The sequence below is a fragment of the Hipposideros armiger genome, unplaced genomic scaffold, assembly GCF_001890085.2.
Source record: "Hipposideros armiger isolate ML-2016 unplaced genomic scaffold, ASM189008v1 scaffold_0, whole genome shotgun sequence".
NCBI classification, from domain to species: domain Eukaryota; kingdom Metazoa; phylum Chordata; class Mammalia; order Chiroptera; family Hipposideridae; genus Hipposideros; species Hipposideros armiger.
The window spans coordinates 2,808,955-2,824,896 of NW_017731350.1; the positions used below are offsets into that span (position 1 = coordinate 2,808,955).

At 56.6% G+C, this 15,942-nt stretch overlaps 1 protein-coding gene across 5 annotated transcripts in view; it reads left to right on the plus strand.

Moving 5' to 3' along the window:
- The window catches only part of OTOF (otoferlin), an 89,236-nt gene that overhangs the window by 65,645 nt on the left and 7,649 nt on the right, over nt 1-15,942 (plus strand). For 3 of the 5 annotated variants that reach the window (XM_019642254.1, XM_019642333.1, XM_019642559.1), the window contains 24 exons: nt 372-531; nt 859-1,045; nt 1,423-1,609; nt 3,001-3,224; nt 3,709-3,817; nt 4,330-4,510; nt 4,633-4,753; nt 5,348-5,448; nt 5,581-5,671; nt 5,850-5,966; nt 6,314-6,466; nt 6,853-7,042; nt 7,151-7,275; nt 7,639-7,773; nt 8,499-8,660; nt 8,839-8,958; nt 9,492-9,653; nt 9,770-9,932; nt 10,451-10,581; nt 12,049-12,078; nt 12,504-12,635; nt 14,332-14,398; nt 15,264-15,400; nt 15,528-15,662. In XM_019642254.1, the coding sequence (XP_019497799.1) occupies nt 372-531; nt 859-1,045; nt 1,423-1,609; nt 3,001-3,224; nt 3,709-3,817; nt 4,330-4,510; nt 4,633-4,753; nt 5,348-5,448; nt 5,581-5,671; nt 5,850-5,966; nt 6,314-6,466; nt 6,853-7,042; nt 7,151-7,275; nt 7,639-7,773; nt 8,499-8,660; nt 8,839-8,958; nt 9,492-9,653; nt 9,770-9,932; nt 10,451-10,581; nt 12,049-12,078; nt 12,504-12,635; nt 14,332-14,398; nt 15,264-15,400; nt 15,528-15,662 (3,320 nt within the window). The remainder of the gene's footprint in view (nt 1-371; nt 532-858; nt 1,046-1,422; nt 1,610-3,000; nt 3,225-3,708; nt 3,818-4,329; nt 4,511-4,632; nt 4,754-5,347; nt 5,449-5,580; nt 5,672-5,849; nt 5,967-6,313; nt 6,467-6,852; nt 7,043-7,150; nt 7,276-7,638; nt 7,774-8,498; nt 8,661-8,838; nt 8,959-9,491; nt 9,654-9,769; nt 9,933-10,450; nt 10,582-12,048; nt 12,079-12,503; nt 12,636-14,331; nt 14,399-15,263; nt 15,401-15,527; nt 15,663-15,942) is intronic. The other 2 variants (XM_019642412.1, XM_019642492.1) reach the window with 1 other exon arrangement.

Sequence of the window (15,942 nt, forward strand, 5' to 3'; positions counted from 1 at the left end):
GGAAGGGCCTCAGAGATCATTATAGTCCAGTGTTCACCCAGCATAAGACCCTGATTGGTCACCCTGATTGGTCACCCTGCTTAGTCAGATAGGAGGGATGCAGGCAGAGAAACCAATTGGGAGGCTCTTCACTTTGAAGCCACACCACACACCTGGACGCAGGGCCTTGCCCCAGCAATCCCTGCTTAGAAACACCTGTCCCCCTGACCCAGAGGTAGGCATTTCTGTGGCTCCAGGTCTGGGGGACCTAATGGCCTGAGCTCTAGGGACCAAGAAGGCCCTCAGCTCCACAGCTTCTCAGTCTGCCCTGAGGGCAGGATGCCAGCCGGGGTGGGGGCAGCAGGTGCAGTCCCCAATCTTCACCACCACAGAGCACCAGTTCCACCACAAGTGGGCCATCCTGTCTGACCCTGACGACATCTCTGCTGGGCTGAAGGGCTATGTGAAGTGTGACGTTGCCGTTGTGGGCAAGGGGGACAACATCAAGACGCCCCACAAGGCCAACGAGACAGAAGAGGATGACATTGAAGGGTGAGGTTCCCATCACCCCCAGTCCCTCTCGACCTGACCCAGCCCTTCCTTCCACCAAAGGAAGCCCCTGGGGTGGAGTTGGCCCAGAGATCATGCCTTCTGTCTCCCTTACTCCTGTTCTCATCCACCTCCAGACAGCCCAGCTCTCCCTGGGAGGACTGAGCCAGAGCTGGCCTCAGTGTCCACAGACTGTCCCTTCTCACAAGAGAAAAAGGACTGAGGCAGAGCAGGGGACCACAGAGCTTGTCTCAGGCCCCAGGAGTATATAAGTGCTAGGACAGGAGTTGGGGTGCCTGGGCCTAGTGCCCCAGCTGTATGTGCCTGCAGGAATTTGCTGCTCCCCGATGGGGTGCCCCCTGAACGCCAGTGGGCCCGGTTCTACGTGAAAATCTACCGAGCAGAGGGGCTGCCCCGCATGAACACGAGCCTCATGGCGAACATGAAGAAGGCTTTCATCGGGGATAACAAGGACCTAGTCGACCCCTACGTGCAAGTCTTCTTTGCTGGCCAGAAGGTGCTGGGGTACAGGATGTGGAGGCTGGGGCTCTGGGTGACAGGCATTAAATGGGTATGAGGCAAAATTGGAAGCCAGGAGATTGGCCTGTGATCGCCCTGGTGCGTTCACCTATAAAGCAGGGAGAGTAAGAAATGAGGGAGCTCCAACCGAGAGAGGCTGGTGGGGTGAAGCCAGGTTGGGAATCATCTCAGTGTGGACAGAGCTTAGGGCATCCTCCCTGCCTCCGGGTCCTAGAGACTGAGAGCTGAGGAGGGAGCACCGAACAAGAGGAGATTCTGAGAGACTGGGGTAGGGAAGACTGGAGGAGGAAAGCACACGCACGCGCGCACACACGCACACGCACACCGTTACTAACGCTCACTACCTCCCATTAGGGCAAAACTTCAGTGCAGAAAAACAGCTACGAGCCACTGTGGAATGAGCAGGTCGTCTTTACAGACCTGTTCCCCCCACTCTGCAAGCGCATGAAGGTGCAGATCCGGGACTCGGACAAAGTCAACGACGTGGCCATCGGCACCCACTTCATTGACCTGCGCAAGATTTCTAACGATGGAGATAAAGGTCAGCAGTAGGAGACTGGGCAGGGTGGGGTGGGATCCTGAAAAAAAGGAGTAAGTCACACACACACACACACACACACACAGACACACACACACACCGTCATCGCCATCCCACAACTCCACCTGAAAGGCACTGGGCGTGGTGAGGGCTTTGTCAGCAGCTCCCACCTCAAGGGAAAGGTGGAAAGTCGTGGTTCATTCAGGTCTGCACAGAGCTGACTGGGCCCACCTGAGCCAGGCTGCCTGGATTTGAACACCAGCTCTGACAATTAGTACCTGTGTGACCTTTGTACATGTCTTCCCATCTGTAAAATGAAAATAATAATTATATATGTGTGTACACATATATATTACATGTATGTGTATATTGCTGCCATAGTACCTATCCATAGACTTGTTATGGGGACAGACCCCCTCCTGGGACCCAGACCCTATGCTGGGTACCAGGGATACAGAGTGACAGAAGACTCCATCCATTCCTGTCCTCATGGTGCTCCCTGGGGATTAGGGAGATGGATGTGCTCCCAAATGCTCAAAACCTGAGGAAGAAGGCCACATATTGTGTGATTCCATTTATATAAAATGTCCAGAATAGGCAAATCCATAGAGACAGAAAGTAGATTTGTGGTTGCTAGGGAGTGGGGAAGGGAGAATGGGGACTAATTGCTAATAGGTACCAGGTTTTTTGTTTTTGTTTTTTGGGAGGATGGAAATGTTCTGGAATTAGGTGGTGGTTGCACAACATAATGAATATACTAAAAACCACTGAGATGCACACTTTGATGTGGTGAATTTTATGTTATGTGAAGCATATCTTCATTTTAAAAATGGTATAACATTTTTTTTAAGCAGGCAAAATAAAAACCAGCCGAACAAAACATATAAGGCAGAACTGGGTCCGTGCTACACATGAGACACAACAAAGCCCAATGACGGGAGAAGTTAATTGGGACTAGGAATTGGGAAGGCTTCGTGGAAGAAGAACACTGAACAGGCCAAGACAGAGGGAGGATATTCGGAGAAGAGGGGACGGGTCTGCACAGATGGCAAAGGGCTGGAAGGCCATGCTGAGGAGTTTGGGAGGAGCTGGCATCTGTCTTTCAAATAGATTATAGGCAGACCCTGCTCCAAGTACAAGCAGGGAGCATGACCCAAGAAAGTACCCCATGCCCGCCCATGCACAGCAGGCGCGACCTCGCCCTGCAGCCTTTTGTGGGCCACGCGCGCAGCACTCAGGCTTTCTCCTGCCTCAAACATTTCACCCAGCAAGGCATGGGGTCCTCAGCTCAGCAACCAGGAGGTGCAGGCTGGGAGCCCTCAAAAGAGATCCCTCTATGCCTCGTGGGCCGTAGGCTGTGACACCGGCCTCTCCTCCCTTTCCCCGGCCTGCAGGCTTCCTGCCCACGCTGGGCCCAGCCTGGGTGAACATGTATGGTTCCACACGCAACTACACGCTGCTGGACGAGCACCAGGACCTGAACGAGGGCTTGGGTGAGGGCGTGTCCTTCCGTGCCCGCCTCATGCTGGGCCTGGCTGTGGAGATCCTAGACACTTCCAACCCTGAGCTCACCAGCTCCACTGAGGTGCAGGTGGAGATGGCCACACCTGTCTCAGAGGTGAGGCCCCAGAGGGCTCTGCTCTTCTGCAGGGTCCCCAGCTCAGCCCTTTTCCCACCATGGCAGCCTGAGCCTGGGCTGTGCCCATTGCTGCCCTGTCTGTCTCAGGGGACCAGACCTCAGGGTCCTCCCTCCCCAGGGGCCCCCACCATGCCCCCCAGAAGGACCCCTGTCCTCTCGTACTGCCTGTGCTGGAGCTCTGCCCGAAGGTTCCGAGATGGAGCCTCATGTCTGCCCCTGTTCCCAGCCATGGCTGTCCCTGTGATGGACGGAGCCAGTCTTTCCTTCAGGGACATGCAGGCTAGAGGGCAAAAGGAACTGGGCCTTTAGGTCTTCCGGGTCTGGGCTGCCCAGCTCCACAGCAGGGTGGGATAAGCTCACCATCAGCCCAAGGGCTTGCCTGTGAGATGGTAGGAGAGGGCCTGGCCCCGGCCCAGCATCACCCACTAAGGTTTTGGGATCGCTTGAACCACCTTCCCCACAGAGCTGCACGGGGAAAATGGAAGAATTCTTCCTATTTGGAGCCTTCCTGGAGGCCTCAATGATCGATCGGAAAAATGGAGACAAGCCAATCACCTTTGAGGTCACCATAGGTGAGGGGTGTCTCAGGCCTCAGGGCTGCTGGGTGGTTACTGCTAAGCCCTGCACCACAGCCCCAGGGTGGGAAACTTTGACCACTTTCCTCCGCATATCCTCAAGCAAGCACGCTGCCTGCATTGCACAGCTGTTGTACACACACGTCTACGCGGTAAACCTAAATTCCACCTGCAGCGCTAGGCTGTGTTTGGGACACGGGGAGAAAGGAGCCGTCTGTGGAAGAAAGAGAAGCCTTCATGGGGATGGAGAGGAGAGAGTGGGAACGTGGGCCGTGTCCTGGGCTGCACTGTGAGCTCTATAATCATCAGAGCTCCTTGAGAGATCTTCGCAGACATGGAGGACATGGGAACCATTCTCTGACGAGTCCTCTACCACGTCCGAACTGGCACAGACTCCCAGCACCTTCCCCATTCCCTGGCTTTCCCAAGGCAATCCCTGGATTGGAGGGCAGGTTGGGGCCTGGTGGCGAAAGGACAATAGGCCCTCAGGTGTCCCCTCCTGCCTCCAGGCAACTATGGGAATGAGGTTGATGGCCTGTCGAGACCCCAGCGGCCTCACCCTCGGAAGGACCGCGGGGACGAGGAGGAAGTAGATCTGATTCAGAACTCCAGTGATGATGAGACGGAGGAGGGTGGGGACCTGGCCTCCGTCTCCTCCACCCCACCCATGCGGCCTCAGATCACCGACAGGTGAGCCAGGTGGCATGGAGAGCCCTGGGAGGGCCTGCCTGCTTCCTCCAGTCCTCTCGAGTCCTGGTCCTTTCGCCTCCCTGGGCCCCGGGTCCTCAACCTCCCACCTCCTCCTGCCCCAGGAACTACTTCCATCTTCCCTACCTGGAGCGCAAGCCCTGCATCTACATCAAGAGCTGGTGGCAGGACCAGCGCCGCCGCCTCTACAATGCCAACATCATGGACCACATCGCAGACAAGCTGGTCAGCACCAGGCCTGGGGGGAGAGGACGGGCAAGGTGGGGAAGGGGTGCATCAGAGAGCCTCGCCCAGCTTGGAGGGCCCCCCTCCTCCGGCAACACACAAAGCCTGTTTTCCCAGCAGCTGGCCATGGAGGTGGAGGGAGGGACTGTAGGAGTGACTCCAGCCGGACCTATGTTCCTGTCCCTGCCCCAGGTCCCAGGAATAGGCAGAGGACCTTAGGGCTACCTGGAATGGAGTCTGGGACTCCTGGCCCATCCAGTCCTGGGGTTCCCTTCAGGGAACTAGGCCACCCCTCTCTCTCTGGCCTGCACCTCCCCTGCCACCCCTGAGTTCTGCCCACCCCTGTGAATTTACCAGGACCTCAGACTCAGAGCAGAAACATGGTTTCTTCCTTCAGAAACTAAAGGGCCCCAGGCTCTGAAAACAGAACGGGAGATTGGTGGTTTCCTGATGATGGCAGAACACTGAGGGGTGGCACTAATGAGAGGTCCCAGGTCGCTAGCCCCTCATTCTCCCCGATAAATGGGGGAAACATCTGGGGAGGTCTGGGAGGGGGGCTATGGCTCAGCTTGCACCCCCACTCCTGGTTCACAGGAAGAAGGTCTGAACGATGTGCAAGAGATGATCAAAACGGAAAAGTCCTACCCCGAGCGTCGACTGCGGGGCGTCCTGGAGGAGCTCAGCTGTGGCTGCTAGTGAGATGGAAGGGGTGGTGGTGGGGTGGGGTGGGGGGCTGCAGTGGGGGAACTGGGTGGAGAAGGAGGTGAGTGCAGGCCTCCTGCTGGTGGGTGGGCTCCACTAAGCCTTGCTCTCTCCTCACCCCCCAGCCGCTTCCTCTCCCTCGCTGACAAGGACCAGGGCCACTCTTCACGTACCAGGCTTGACCGAGAGCGCCTCAAATCCTGCATGCGGGAGCTGGTGAGGACATGCTGCTCCCCATTGCTGGACCACACAGGGGGTGGAGGGAGGGTCTGGAGGTAAAAAAACGAGAATCTGAGGTGAGGGGATATCTGCCTCTGAGGCCACAGCACCTAGGGACAGCCCCCTCCATCATGCATCATAGCCTGAGCCCCACTTACACCTCCCACCCCAACAGGAGAACATGGGACAACAGGCGAAGTCCTTGCGGGCACAGGTGAAGCGACACACAGTGCGGGACAAGCTGAGGCTGTGCCAGAACTTCCTGCAGAAACTGCGCTTCCTGGCAGACGAGGTGTGCCCTTCCCTGCTGGCATGCGCAGAGGGGTGCCCTGCCCCAAACTGGAGTGACCAGAGTGGGGGCTGCACAAGCAGGGGTTGGGCTGGAACCACCTAGGAGGCCCCTCCTGCTCTGTTAGCCACTGGGGAACAGGAGTGAAAAAGCTCTTGATTCTGTCACATGTTTTTCCCGCTCCATTGGTGGGGAAAAAAGACCCAGCATCTGCAGTGCTTCCCTCTGCAGGCCCAGGCCTGGCCCTCTGGGCCCTGAGGCAGAGACCCTGGCAGCCAGTGAGGCTGAGGGAGTCCTGGCCATGAGGTGAGCCCCTTCAGTCACAGGCTCCCCTACCACCCCCACCGCAGCCCCAGCACAGCATCCCAGACGTCTTCATCTGGATGATGAGCAACAACAAGCGCATTGCCTATGCACGGGTGCCCTCCAAGGACCTCCTCTTCTCCATCGTGGAGGAGGAGCTGGGCAAGGACTGCGCCAAGGTCCAGACGCTCTTCCTCAAGGTGCCGGAAGCGGGGGCCAGGCTGAGGGCGGTGGTGCGTGGTGGGGGGCCTGGGGCCCAGGGTTTGTATCTGACTTCTTTCAAGGGGTCAGTCTCCCCTTGGAGGGAGCAGTCCCCCACCTTGGGTTCGGCAGGCCTGAGCGGATGGGGTGGAGCCCTCAAATAGCAGGTGCTCAGAGAAGAGAGAGCTGGAGAGAATAAGAAGGGGGGAAGACAGCATGGCCCCACCCTGCCTACCCCCCTTGGTGCTGTGTTGTCCACTCCCACCCCCCAGCCCAGTGGGTTGACTGCGGAGGGGCAGCGGCACCTCTGACCAAGGCCTCCACCAGCCCCCTGCCCCTTTCTCACCTCATGGGCCCCGGCAGTTGACCCTGCGCCAATCCCCAGCTGCCAGGGAAGCGGGGTTTCGGCTCAGCGGGCTGGACAGTGCAGGCCAAGCTGGAGCTCTATCTGTGGCTGGGCCTCAGCAAGCAGCGCAAGGACTTCCTGTGCGGCCTGCCCTGCGGCTTTGAGGAGGTCAAGGCAGCCCAGGGCCTGGGCCTGCACTCCTTCCCACCCATCAGCCTGGTCTATACCAGTGAGTAGGGACTCCTGGGCCTGGGTGGACCCTGGCTTCCAGCCCTCACCCTGGAGGGTGCCGGGGGGCCCACCTGCTCCTGGAGCCTCAGCCAGCCCTTCCCCACAGAGAAGCAGGTGTTCCAGCTCCGAGCCCACATGTACCAGGCTCGCAGCCTCTTTGCCGCGGACAGCAGTGGCCTCTCGGACCCCTTCGCCCGCGTCTTCTTCATCAATCAGAGTCAGTGCACAGAGGTGAGGGCCCAGGAAGGACCTGAGAGAGCACCGGGGACCTGGGAGCTTGTGGGATCTAGAGAAACAGATCAGCCAGTTCCCCAGATCCTTAGAGGGAAGGCTTGCAGATAACTGCGGGGTCCAGGCCACCCCGTGACAGCTTTAGTTGTGGTTATGTTCAACACAAGACAAGGAAGACACAGGCAAGGCGGACAGGAGCAGACCTCACATTGGCCTTTATTTTAAGATTCCCAGGAGAATCAGGGAACATGACACTCCTGTCCCTGAGTCCCCTAGAAGTGACGGGGGATGGCTCTTGCTCTGGTATCTGCCCACCCACCACCACTTATTACCTGTCTCCCCGCAACCTGCCCCACACTGCAGGTGCTGAATGAGACCTTGTGCCCCACCTGGGACCAAATGCTGGTGTTTGACAACTTGGAGCTGTATGGTGAAGTTCACGAGATGCGGGACGATCCTCCCATCATTGTCATTGAAATCTACGACCAGGACTCCATGGTATGGGCGAGCTCTGACACCACGGACCTACCTGCCTCTTCTTCACTGCACCCCACCTGCATTGATGGCAACCTCCCCAGAGCCCCTCAGCCAGGGTGCATGCTGGGAACCTGGGAGTCTGGGCTGCTGACCCAGCCCCTCCAGGAGACCCCAGATGGCTCCTGCCCTGTCATTGCAGCCTGACCCTTTTCTGACACTGTGGGCCTCAGGGAGTCTCAGGGAGGAGAGGAGCCAGTGCATCCATACCTCCCAGCACAGACAGACAGAACTCAGTGGTCTTCAGGAAATGTGTCAGCAAACCCTCCTGTCCTCAGCCTTCCCCCATCCAAGGACTCCCAACCCCCCTGCCCTCACCTACCAGTCAGTAACAGCCTCCCAGCTGTCCACGCGAGCTCTGGAGCCGGGGAATGAAGGATTGGCGTGACCCTTCCAGAGCTGGGGAGCCACTTATAACAGCCACCTCAGCTACTGGGGTCCCTGAGAGAGTCCTGGACTAGAGGCAGGAGGGCCTTATTTCTAGTCCCGAGTCCTGCATCTGCCATTCACTGTTGGCAGAGTCTTGAGCAAGTCTATGGTGAGACTTGGTTTCCCCTTCGGTGAAATGGGGTGATCACACCTTCCCTCTTACTTCCCGGGACTGTGGTAAGGAGAAAGTGAGACCCAGGTATGACGATGCTTGGTAAACTCAAGCGCCAAGCAGCCACCTTGGTTGTTTGTCACATCAGGGCAAAACCGACTTCATGGGCCGGACCTTCGCCAAGCCCCTGGTGAAGATGGCTGATGAGGCGTACTGCCCACCCCGCTTCCCACCCCAGCTCGAGTACTATCAGATCTACCGTGGCAATGCCACTGCTGGAGACCTCCTGGCTGCCTTCGAGCTACTGCAGGTGGGGCCCCACTCCTCCCCTTCCTGCTGTGAGGCCAGTCTGATTGGAGATAGGGGTTCTTGGGGGCCTGGGGCATTGGGCCTCTGCTGTCTCCCCAGATCACATGGCAGATAACTCCTGGGGAGGGAGAACCCTGGGAAGGGAGAGGCTCTGTGACACTGTGACCCCCATTCCCTAGATTGGGCCAGAAGGGAAGGCCGAACTGCCACCCATCAATGGCCCGGTGGACACGGATCGAGGTCCCATCATGCCTGTGCCCGTGGGCATCCGGCCCGTGCTCAGCAAATACCGAATCGAGGTACGTGAGGGTTCTGCTCCATCCCTCTCCTTCCTCCTGGCCCTGCCCTGAATAAGCCCTGCCTTGCTCTCTCTCTTCCTTGTCTTCCTCCCCCGCCCCCCAACTCACCCCCCACCCCGTACTCTCTTACTCCATCTAGGGTCATAGGCACATATTACACTGTTGCATCAAACTCCAGGCATCTTCAGCAACCTCAGGCCACTTCTCATTTTTTAGACAAGGAGACTGAGGGGACAAGAAGGGGGAAGTGACTTGTCTAAGGTCACAAATGGAGCCAGCAGCGGCAGACCCAGGCTCCCGTCCATCCAGGGCCAGCCCCGTCTGCACTGAGTCACTCACTTCATTGCTGGGACCTTTCCCGCCCTCCTGTCTGCCCATCCCCCAGCCCACCATCACCCTGCAGCCCCTTGAGGACACCCCGCCCCGCATCAGCTCTTCCAGCTTTTCCCCTCCTGACTCACTGCCCACCCCCTGCCCAACTCCTTCTCAGCTGGCTCCCTTGATTGAAGGGCTCTCCTTTCCCCGCAACCCAGGTGCTGTTCTGGGGCCTGCGGGACCTGAAAAGGGTGAACCTGGCCCAGGTGGACCGGCCACGGGTAGACATCGAGTGTGCAGGAAAGGGGGTGCAGTCGTCCCTGATCCACAATTACAAGAAGAACCCCAACTTCAACACCCTCGTCAAGTGGTTTGAAGTGGTGGGTGCAGGCCCAGGCAGAGCTGGGCAGAGCTGGGTGTGGCTGGTGTGGCTAGACATGGCCTGGGTGCCCCTGCCCCCTTCTCTGAGCTCAGGCTCCATTGGCCAACACCCCAGGACCTGCCGGAGAACGAGCTACTGCACCCGCCCTTGAACATCCGAGTTGTAGACTGCCGGGCCTTTGGCCGCTACACCCTGGTGGGCTCCCACGCTGTCAGCTCCCTTCGGCGCTTCATCTACCGGCCTCCAGACCGCTCAGCCTCCAACTGGAACACCATGGGTATGGCCACACCCCCAAGCCCAGGCCTGTCTCCTCAGTCCGTGGGAGGAGCTTCAGCTCACAGCCCAGCCCACACAGCCACCTCTTTGCTCCTCCAGGATGTCCCCAAATGGGTGTGGGGGAGGTCAGGGGGGAGGGCCCATCCTGGGGGATAAGGCTGCCCAGGGCCACCCTTCATTCTAGAGCCAGAAAAAGCCAGAGCTGGAGGTGTCCTTAGAGGGCCTGACGGCAGATTGCTTCCTCCGCTGGTTCATGGAGAAGACCCAGGCCTCCCTCCCGGCCTCCCTCCCGGCCCAGCCTCCACTATTTCCCTGCACGGCAGCCTTTCCTTCTCTCTGGCTGAGCTTCTTCCTCTCCTTCTGTCCAACTTTTCTCTCTCAGCTGCCCTATCCCTCCCTCTCCCCTCAGACAGCTCCAGAATTGGCTTTAGGCCTCTGGTCCTTCTGGCCACCCCTGACTCTCACTGGTACTCCTGCTCCTCCCTGTCTGTCTGCCTGTCTGTCCATCTCTCTATCCAGTCAGGCTCCTCCGGGGCTGCCGTGTGCTGTGCAATCGGGGCCCCTCCTCTCACCCCACAGGGGAGGTCGTGGTGAACATGGAGCCAGAGGTGACTGTCAAGAAGCTGGAGACCATGGTGAAGCTGGACGCGGTAAGGCTCCTGGGGTCAGTCCCACGCGGGCTGGGAGCGTGCAACTGCGTGTGACACTCCCTGTGAGCCGGGCTGCCTCCTTCAGTGTCCAGGGCTGACCTTGACCACATGTGCAAACAGGTCCATCCTAGGCTTTCCTGGAATGCAAGGCTGTCAGTTCTGCATGTGTGTGTGTGTGTGTGTGTGTGTGTGTGCACATGCACAAGCATGTGGTGTGCATGTATGAGAGACAGAAAGAGCAGTAACCATTTGAGATAATAGTCTGCAATTATTTTTATTCCAACAAATGACACCATAAGCAATGGATTCCTTGTGGGAACACCAGTGTTCTTCCCAGAGGGCTCCTGGTTTTCCATCCCAGCCATTCACAAAAGACTCTTCCCAGGCCTGGGCTGGGGAGTGGTTTCCAGCTGGAAGCCTCTTATTCCTCCTAGCTCTGGGACTAAGGCCATTTCTCTGCCAGAGGAAGACCTGTTGCCTGGGGGTTGGGATGCGGAGATGTCGTCTGCAGGGGAGGGCAGGACGGAGGCCAATCTGGAACAGGCCACCCTGAGTCCAGACAGCACTGAGGAGCTAGAAGTGGGCTTCCTCTCCACCACTTTTTCCAAATCTCATTTCCAACCTCTGCTTCACACAACCTGGTGTCTCCTAGCTCCTGAGGTCTGAGCTTGATCTGAAACACCTTCTCTTGGCCCATAATCCTTGACCCCACAGGGTCCAGACCAGCCAGCTGAGTTGGCAGTGGTCATGGCTCTTGGGAAAGAGAAGCAGACAAGGTCCGGTGGCTGGCCCGCAGCCCTGGGGTGGCCCTGCCAGGGGCTCTGGGCTATGCCTAAAGATCCCACGTCCCCCTCAGCTCGCAGCCTCCTGAGCAACTTCCCAAGGAGCCTGTTCCTCTTGGGGGGCTGTGGGGAATCCCCCTAGTTTCAGGCAGTCAGCAAATAAGACAGAGGATGCTACCTAAGTTTTCCCATCACCCCACAGGCCCTGGGCTCTGGTGGGGTGTTTGCACCAAGCCCTCTTTAACTATGCAAGTGTGTGTGTGTGTGTGTGTGTGTGTGTGTGTGTCCACTTAATTTTTAAGGAAGGCACTTACCCTGGTAAGGGAGAGAAAGTTGACTCCATCTAGTCAACATCACTGAATTGTTACCACATGTGGCTAGCCTCCCCTCCCAACCCTGATTGCCCATTGAAATCATCTGGGAAGTTCACAGCTCTCTCAGGCTTGAGAACCACCACCGTAGAAGGTCTGAGGAAACATCCACAGACTAGAACCTTTGCAGGCTTGCCAGCAGTGTGTTTCTGTCAGTGCAGAGTCGGCGCTGTGAGCACAGGGACTCAGCACACAGCGAGCGTCCTTGCATGAGCTTCCTTCCTCCTCTCCACGCTCCCTGGCTGGGCCACTGTCCCCACCCCAGGCCCTGGGAAAGCTAATTCTGTTCCTGTCCCTTTGGTTCCCCTCTGCAGACTTCTGATGCTGTCATCAAGGTGGACGTGGTGAGTGTGGGACCATCTGGGGTCTCTGGGGGGGAAAAGGACCCCACATTGGCATAGGGTGTCAGGCCAGCGGGCCCAGCATCAGGCACTGAGCCACCCCCGGGCCCTGGATTACCCAGCCAGCACACCCTCCGAAGAGACAGAGGGAGAGAGCTGCTTGGGCAGCAGGGTCCCTGAGTGCCAATCCCGCCTTCGCCAGTGACTCACATTGGCAGGTCATAACCCTCTCCGACCATGGCATCCTCCTCCGCAAAACACAGCCCTGCCCCTCTGCCGGTGGTGGCCCCACAGAGCCTTGTGGAGCCCAGGGCTTCCTGGGAGCAGGTGGTCAGAATGGATGGGGGGACCCCCGGATTGTCCAGGGCCCTGGAAATGGCTGGGGTGCAGGGACGTATGCAGGACTCTGGACCTGGCCAACCCTCCAGGCTGACGAGGAGAAGGAGAAGAAGAAAAAGCGGAAAAAGGGCAGCTCGGAAGAGCCGGAGGAAGAGGAGCCGGACGAGAGCATGCTGGACTGGTGGTCCAAGTACTTCGCCTCCATCGATACCATGAAGGAGGTGAGGCCTCAGGCCTGGGCTGGGCGCAGAGGGGGAATCGGGCTAGGGGAGGTGACCCCAACTCCACATCGGGCCCTCCTGTCCAACTCCTTTCCTGCTCCCCGTCAGAGCTGGCTCCTCCACGCTATTAACATGAGTTGAAAACAGCTTTGTCTCACAGCTTCACAGGTCTAGCTCAGGACTCACCTATTTTTAGCAGTCCAGTCTACTTTCTCTGGCTTGCCTTCCTCTTGTCCTCTTTCATTTCTTCCACAAACATCTCTTGAGTATATATGATGAATCCGAAACCATCCTAGGTGTTATGGCAGCCAAAAGATAAGACACCGTACCTGCCCTGAGGAGCCCTCTGTTTACTGGGGAAAATGGACATGTAAACAGGTATAATACAGTACGATGACAAAGGCAGATCAATGCCTGAGGGAGTCAGGGAAGGCTTCACAGAGGAGGTGGCATTTGAGGAAGAGGAGAAACATGCGCTCAGACACCAAAAGGAAACGACTTCTCAGTAGTACTTGCCCATCTTCACACGGTCTTATTTTATACATTTTGATCATTGGGGCTGTGAAACATTCTTCCCCTGCTGTGTGCATGTAGGTTCTATCTGCTGAGCCAGACTTCAAGTTCCAGAAAGCGCATTTCTCCTCTTCTTCATGTGTGTCTTCTCGACACTGCCTGCCTCACTCAGGGCACTCCCTAAATGAGCAACTGACCGGGAGGGACAGGTGCCTGCAGTTGTGTTTCCTCAACTGAGCTGATCCAGCCACACTCTCTCCTCAAGCCCTTTCTGTGACCCAAGCTGTCTGTGATGCTTACTATCCACATTAGTCAGAACACAGGCTAAGCTGCTAGCACATTAGATCAGCATGAACAAGAAGAAGACTGGTATGGTGACTCGATGGTGTCAGGGACTAAGATCCTACCATCTTATTACTGGCACCTGTATAGAGATGGCTTGCCGTCACGTCCTAAAACCAGGAAGGCGTAAAGAGAAGAAGAGTAGGTATAACTCCTTTCCTTTTAAGGGGCCAACCCTGAGGTTGCACATATTACTTCCATCACATTGGCCAGAATCTAGTCCTATAGCCATACTTAGCTTCAAGAGAGGCTAAGAAATCGAATCTTTAGATAGGTGGCTGTGTGCCAAGGAAAACTTCTCAAGAATGGGAGAGCAGGTAATTGGGGGACACCTAGTAGTATCTTCTCCCACCATCGTCTCCTGTATTCCAGTGACCAGGCTGGAGCTCCAAGAAGCTGCCTTTTGTCTCCTTGTCTCTACTCCTGTAATTTGCACAGGCTGCCGCCAAGTGGCGGTGGCGCTTTGGTTGAAATCTGATGCTTTAGTTTCCAATCGGTAGGGAGTACTGAGTGAAGAAAATAAAGCACGTTTTCTTACTCGGTTATACTTTTCTACTTTAACAAACAATAATAATACCACTAATAAGCAACATTAAAGGGCACTATACATTTTTAATGACACACAATTTAAACAATCATAAATTCCTAAGTACGCTTAGTCATATTGTACACATAAACTTTTTTTAACCCACTTAAGCAGAGCATGCGATGGGTTTTGAACTCAGAAGGAAAGAGCTTCTGTTTCTAGTGCCTTTGAGACTGGTCTGAGATCACAGTCTGGGGTCAACAGATCCCTCCCCAGAAAACCCACTTCCCTCCTCCTCACCTCATTTTCTGGTAGCAACTTCGACAGCAAGAGGCCTCAGGAATGGACATGGAGGAGAAAGAGGAGACGGACAACACTGAGGGTGAGCCCAGAACCCTGGACCTCTGCCTCCCTCTTCCTGCCCCCGATGGAAGGCTCCCCTGCCTGCCACACCAGCTGCTTCTCTTTCCCCCCCCCGCATGGGCCCGCACAGCTGCAGCAGCCAAGGGCAGATACCATAAGGGATCCCTGGGCACCAGCAAAGAAGCTCAGGCCCTTATCCAGGGTGGCTTTTACTCTGACCAGTTCAGCAACCACAGTAACCGTACAGACATTTAAAGCCACAGAACATCAGAGCTGGGAGGGACCTCAGAGGTCATCCCACTCAGCATTTCCCAGACCTTTTTAATACAGCAATATTAATGGGTATTCTGGGGGGTGGGGGGGAGAGGGTTCTATGGTCCAATCAGTTAAACAGGTCTTTTGGCGCAGAACTTGTCAGTGCCTTTAATATGCCAACATTATTCTAAATCTCTAGAAGAAAAATACAATATAAAATATTTCCCCAACTTATTTGACCACAATACCCTTTCTTCTAAAGCATTCCAAGAACACCTATATCTGACGTTCCACTGAATATAATTTAGGAAATGCAACCCTCTTAATATTAGACAAGCAAGCTGAGGCCAGAGAAGAAAGCGAGCACCTTCCATGCCCCATTCAGTCAAAGGGCACGACAGCCGTCTTTGTACACACTCCCAGCAGGATCTTATTGGAGTCCTGCACCCGTGTGAGGCAGGCATGTGAGGGAGTATTGTCTACATTTTACAGATGAGTATACAAAGACCTGCCAAGTGAAATTAGCAAAGTGAAATTAGTAAAGGAGCTGGGTCTCCGCCCCAGGCCTGCCTGCTCCATCATTTCTGCCCCAAACTGACTAGGAGGCCTGCTTTTCTGTTTCTGGCCAGGCCTAAAGGGACCGATGAAGGGCAAGGAGAAGGCAAAGGCTGCGAAGGAGGAGAAGAAGAAGAAAACCCAGAGCCCAGGCCCCGGCCAGGGGTCTGAGGCCCCTGAGAAGAAGAAACCCAAGATTGATGAGCTTAAGGTGAGGGTCTGGGATAAACCCCACCAGGGCCATGGGGTCATGCCTGGGGGCATGAGGTGGCAGATGGGACAAGACAGAATCCAGCGGACAGGTGTCATCCCCATGATGGCTGGCTGGCCTGGCTCAGGTGTACCCCAAGGAACTGGAGTCAGAGTTTGACAACTTTGAGGACTGGCTGCACACCTTCAACCTGCTGCGGGGCAAGACGGGGGATGACGAGGATGGCTCCACTGAGGAGGAGCGCATCGTGGGCCGGTTTAAGGTCAGGCAAGGAGTGGGGCCCAGCCCCTGAGCCCCAGCCCCTGAGCCCCGAGCCCCCACGCGCCAGCCCTAGCCTGGGGCTGACATTCAGGCTGACATTACCGTCAGCTGTGCTGATTGGTAAAATATAAAAATATTCCCATACTGATTGAGCATCTGCCCTGAGTGCCCCCTCAAATTGCCTCCCCCACCCCTGCCACTGCCCTGGCCACACCCTCCAGAATCCCTGGACCTCCCGCTGATCCAGGGTTAAGGCCCTGCCACAGCAGGGTGCAAACTGT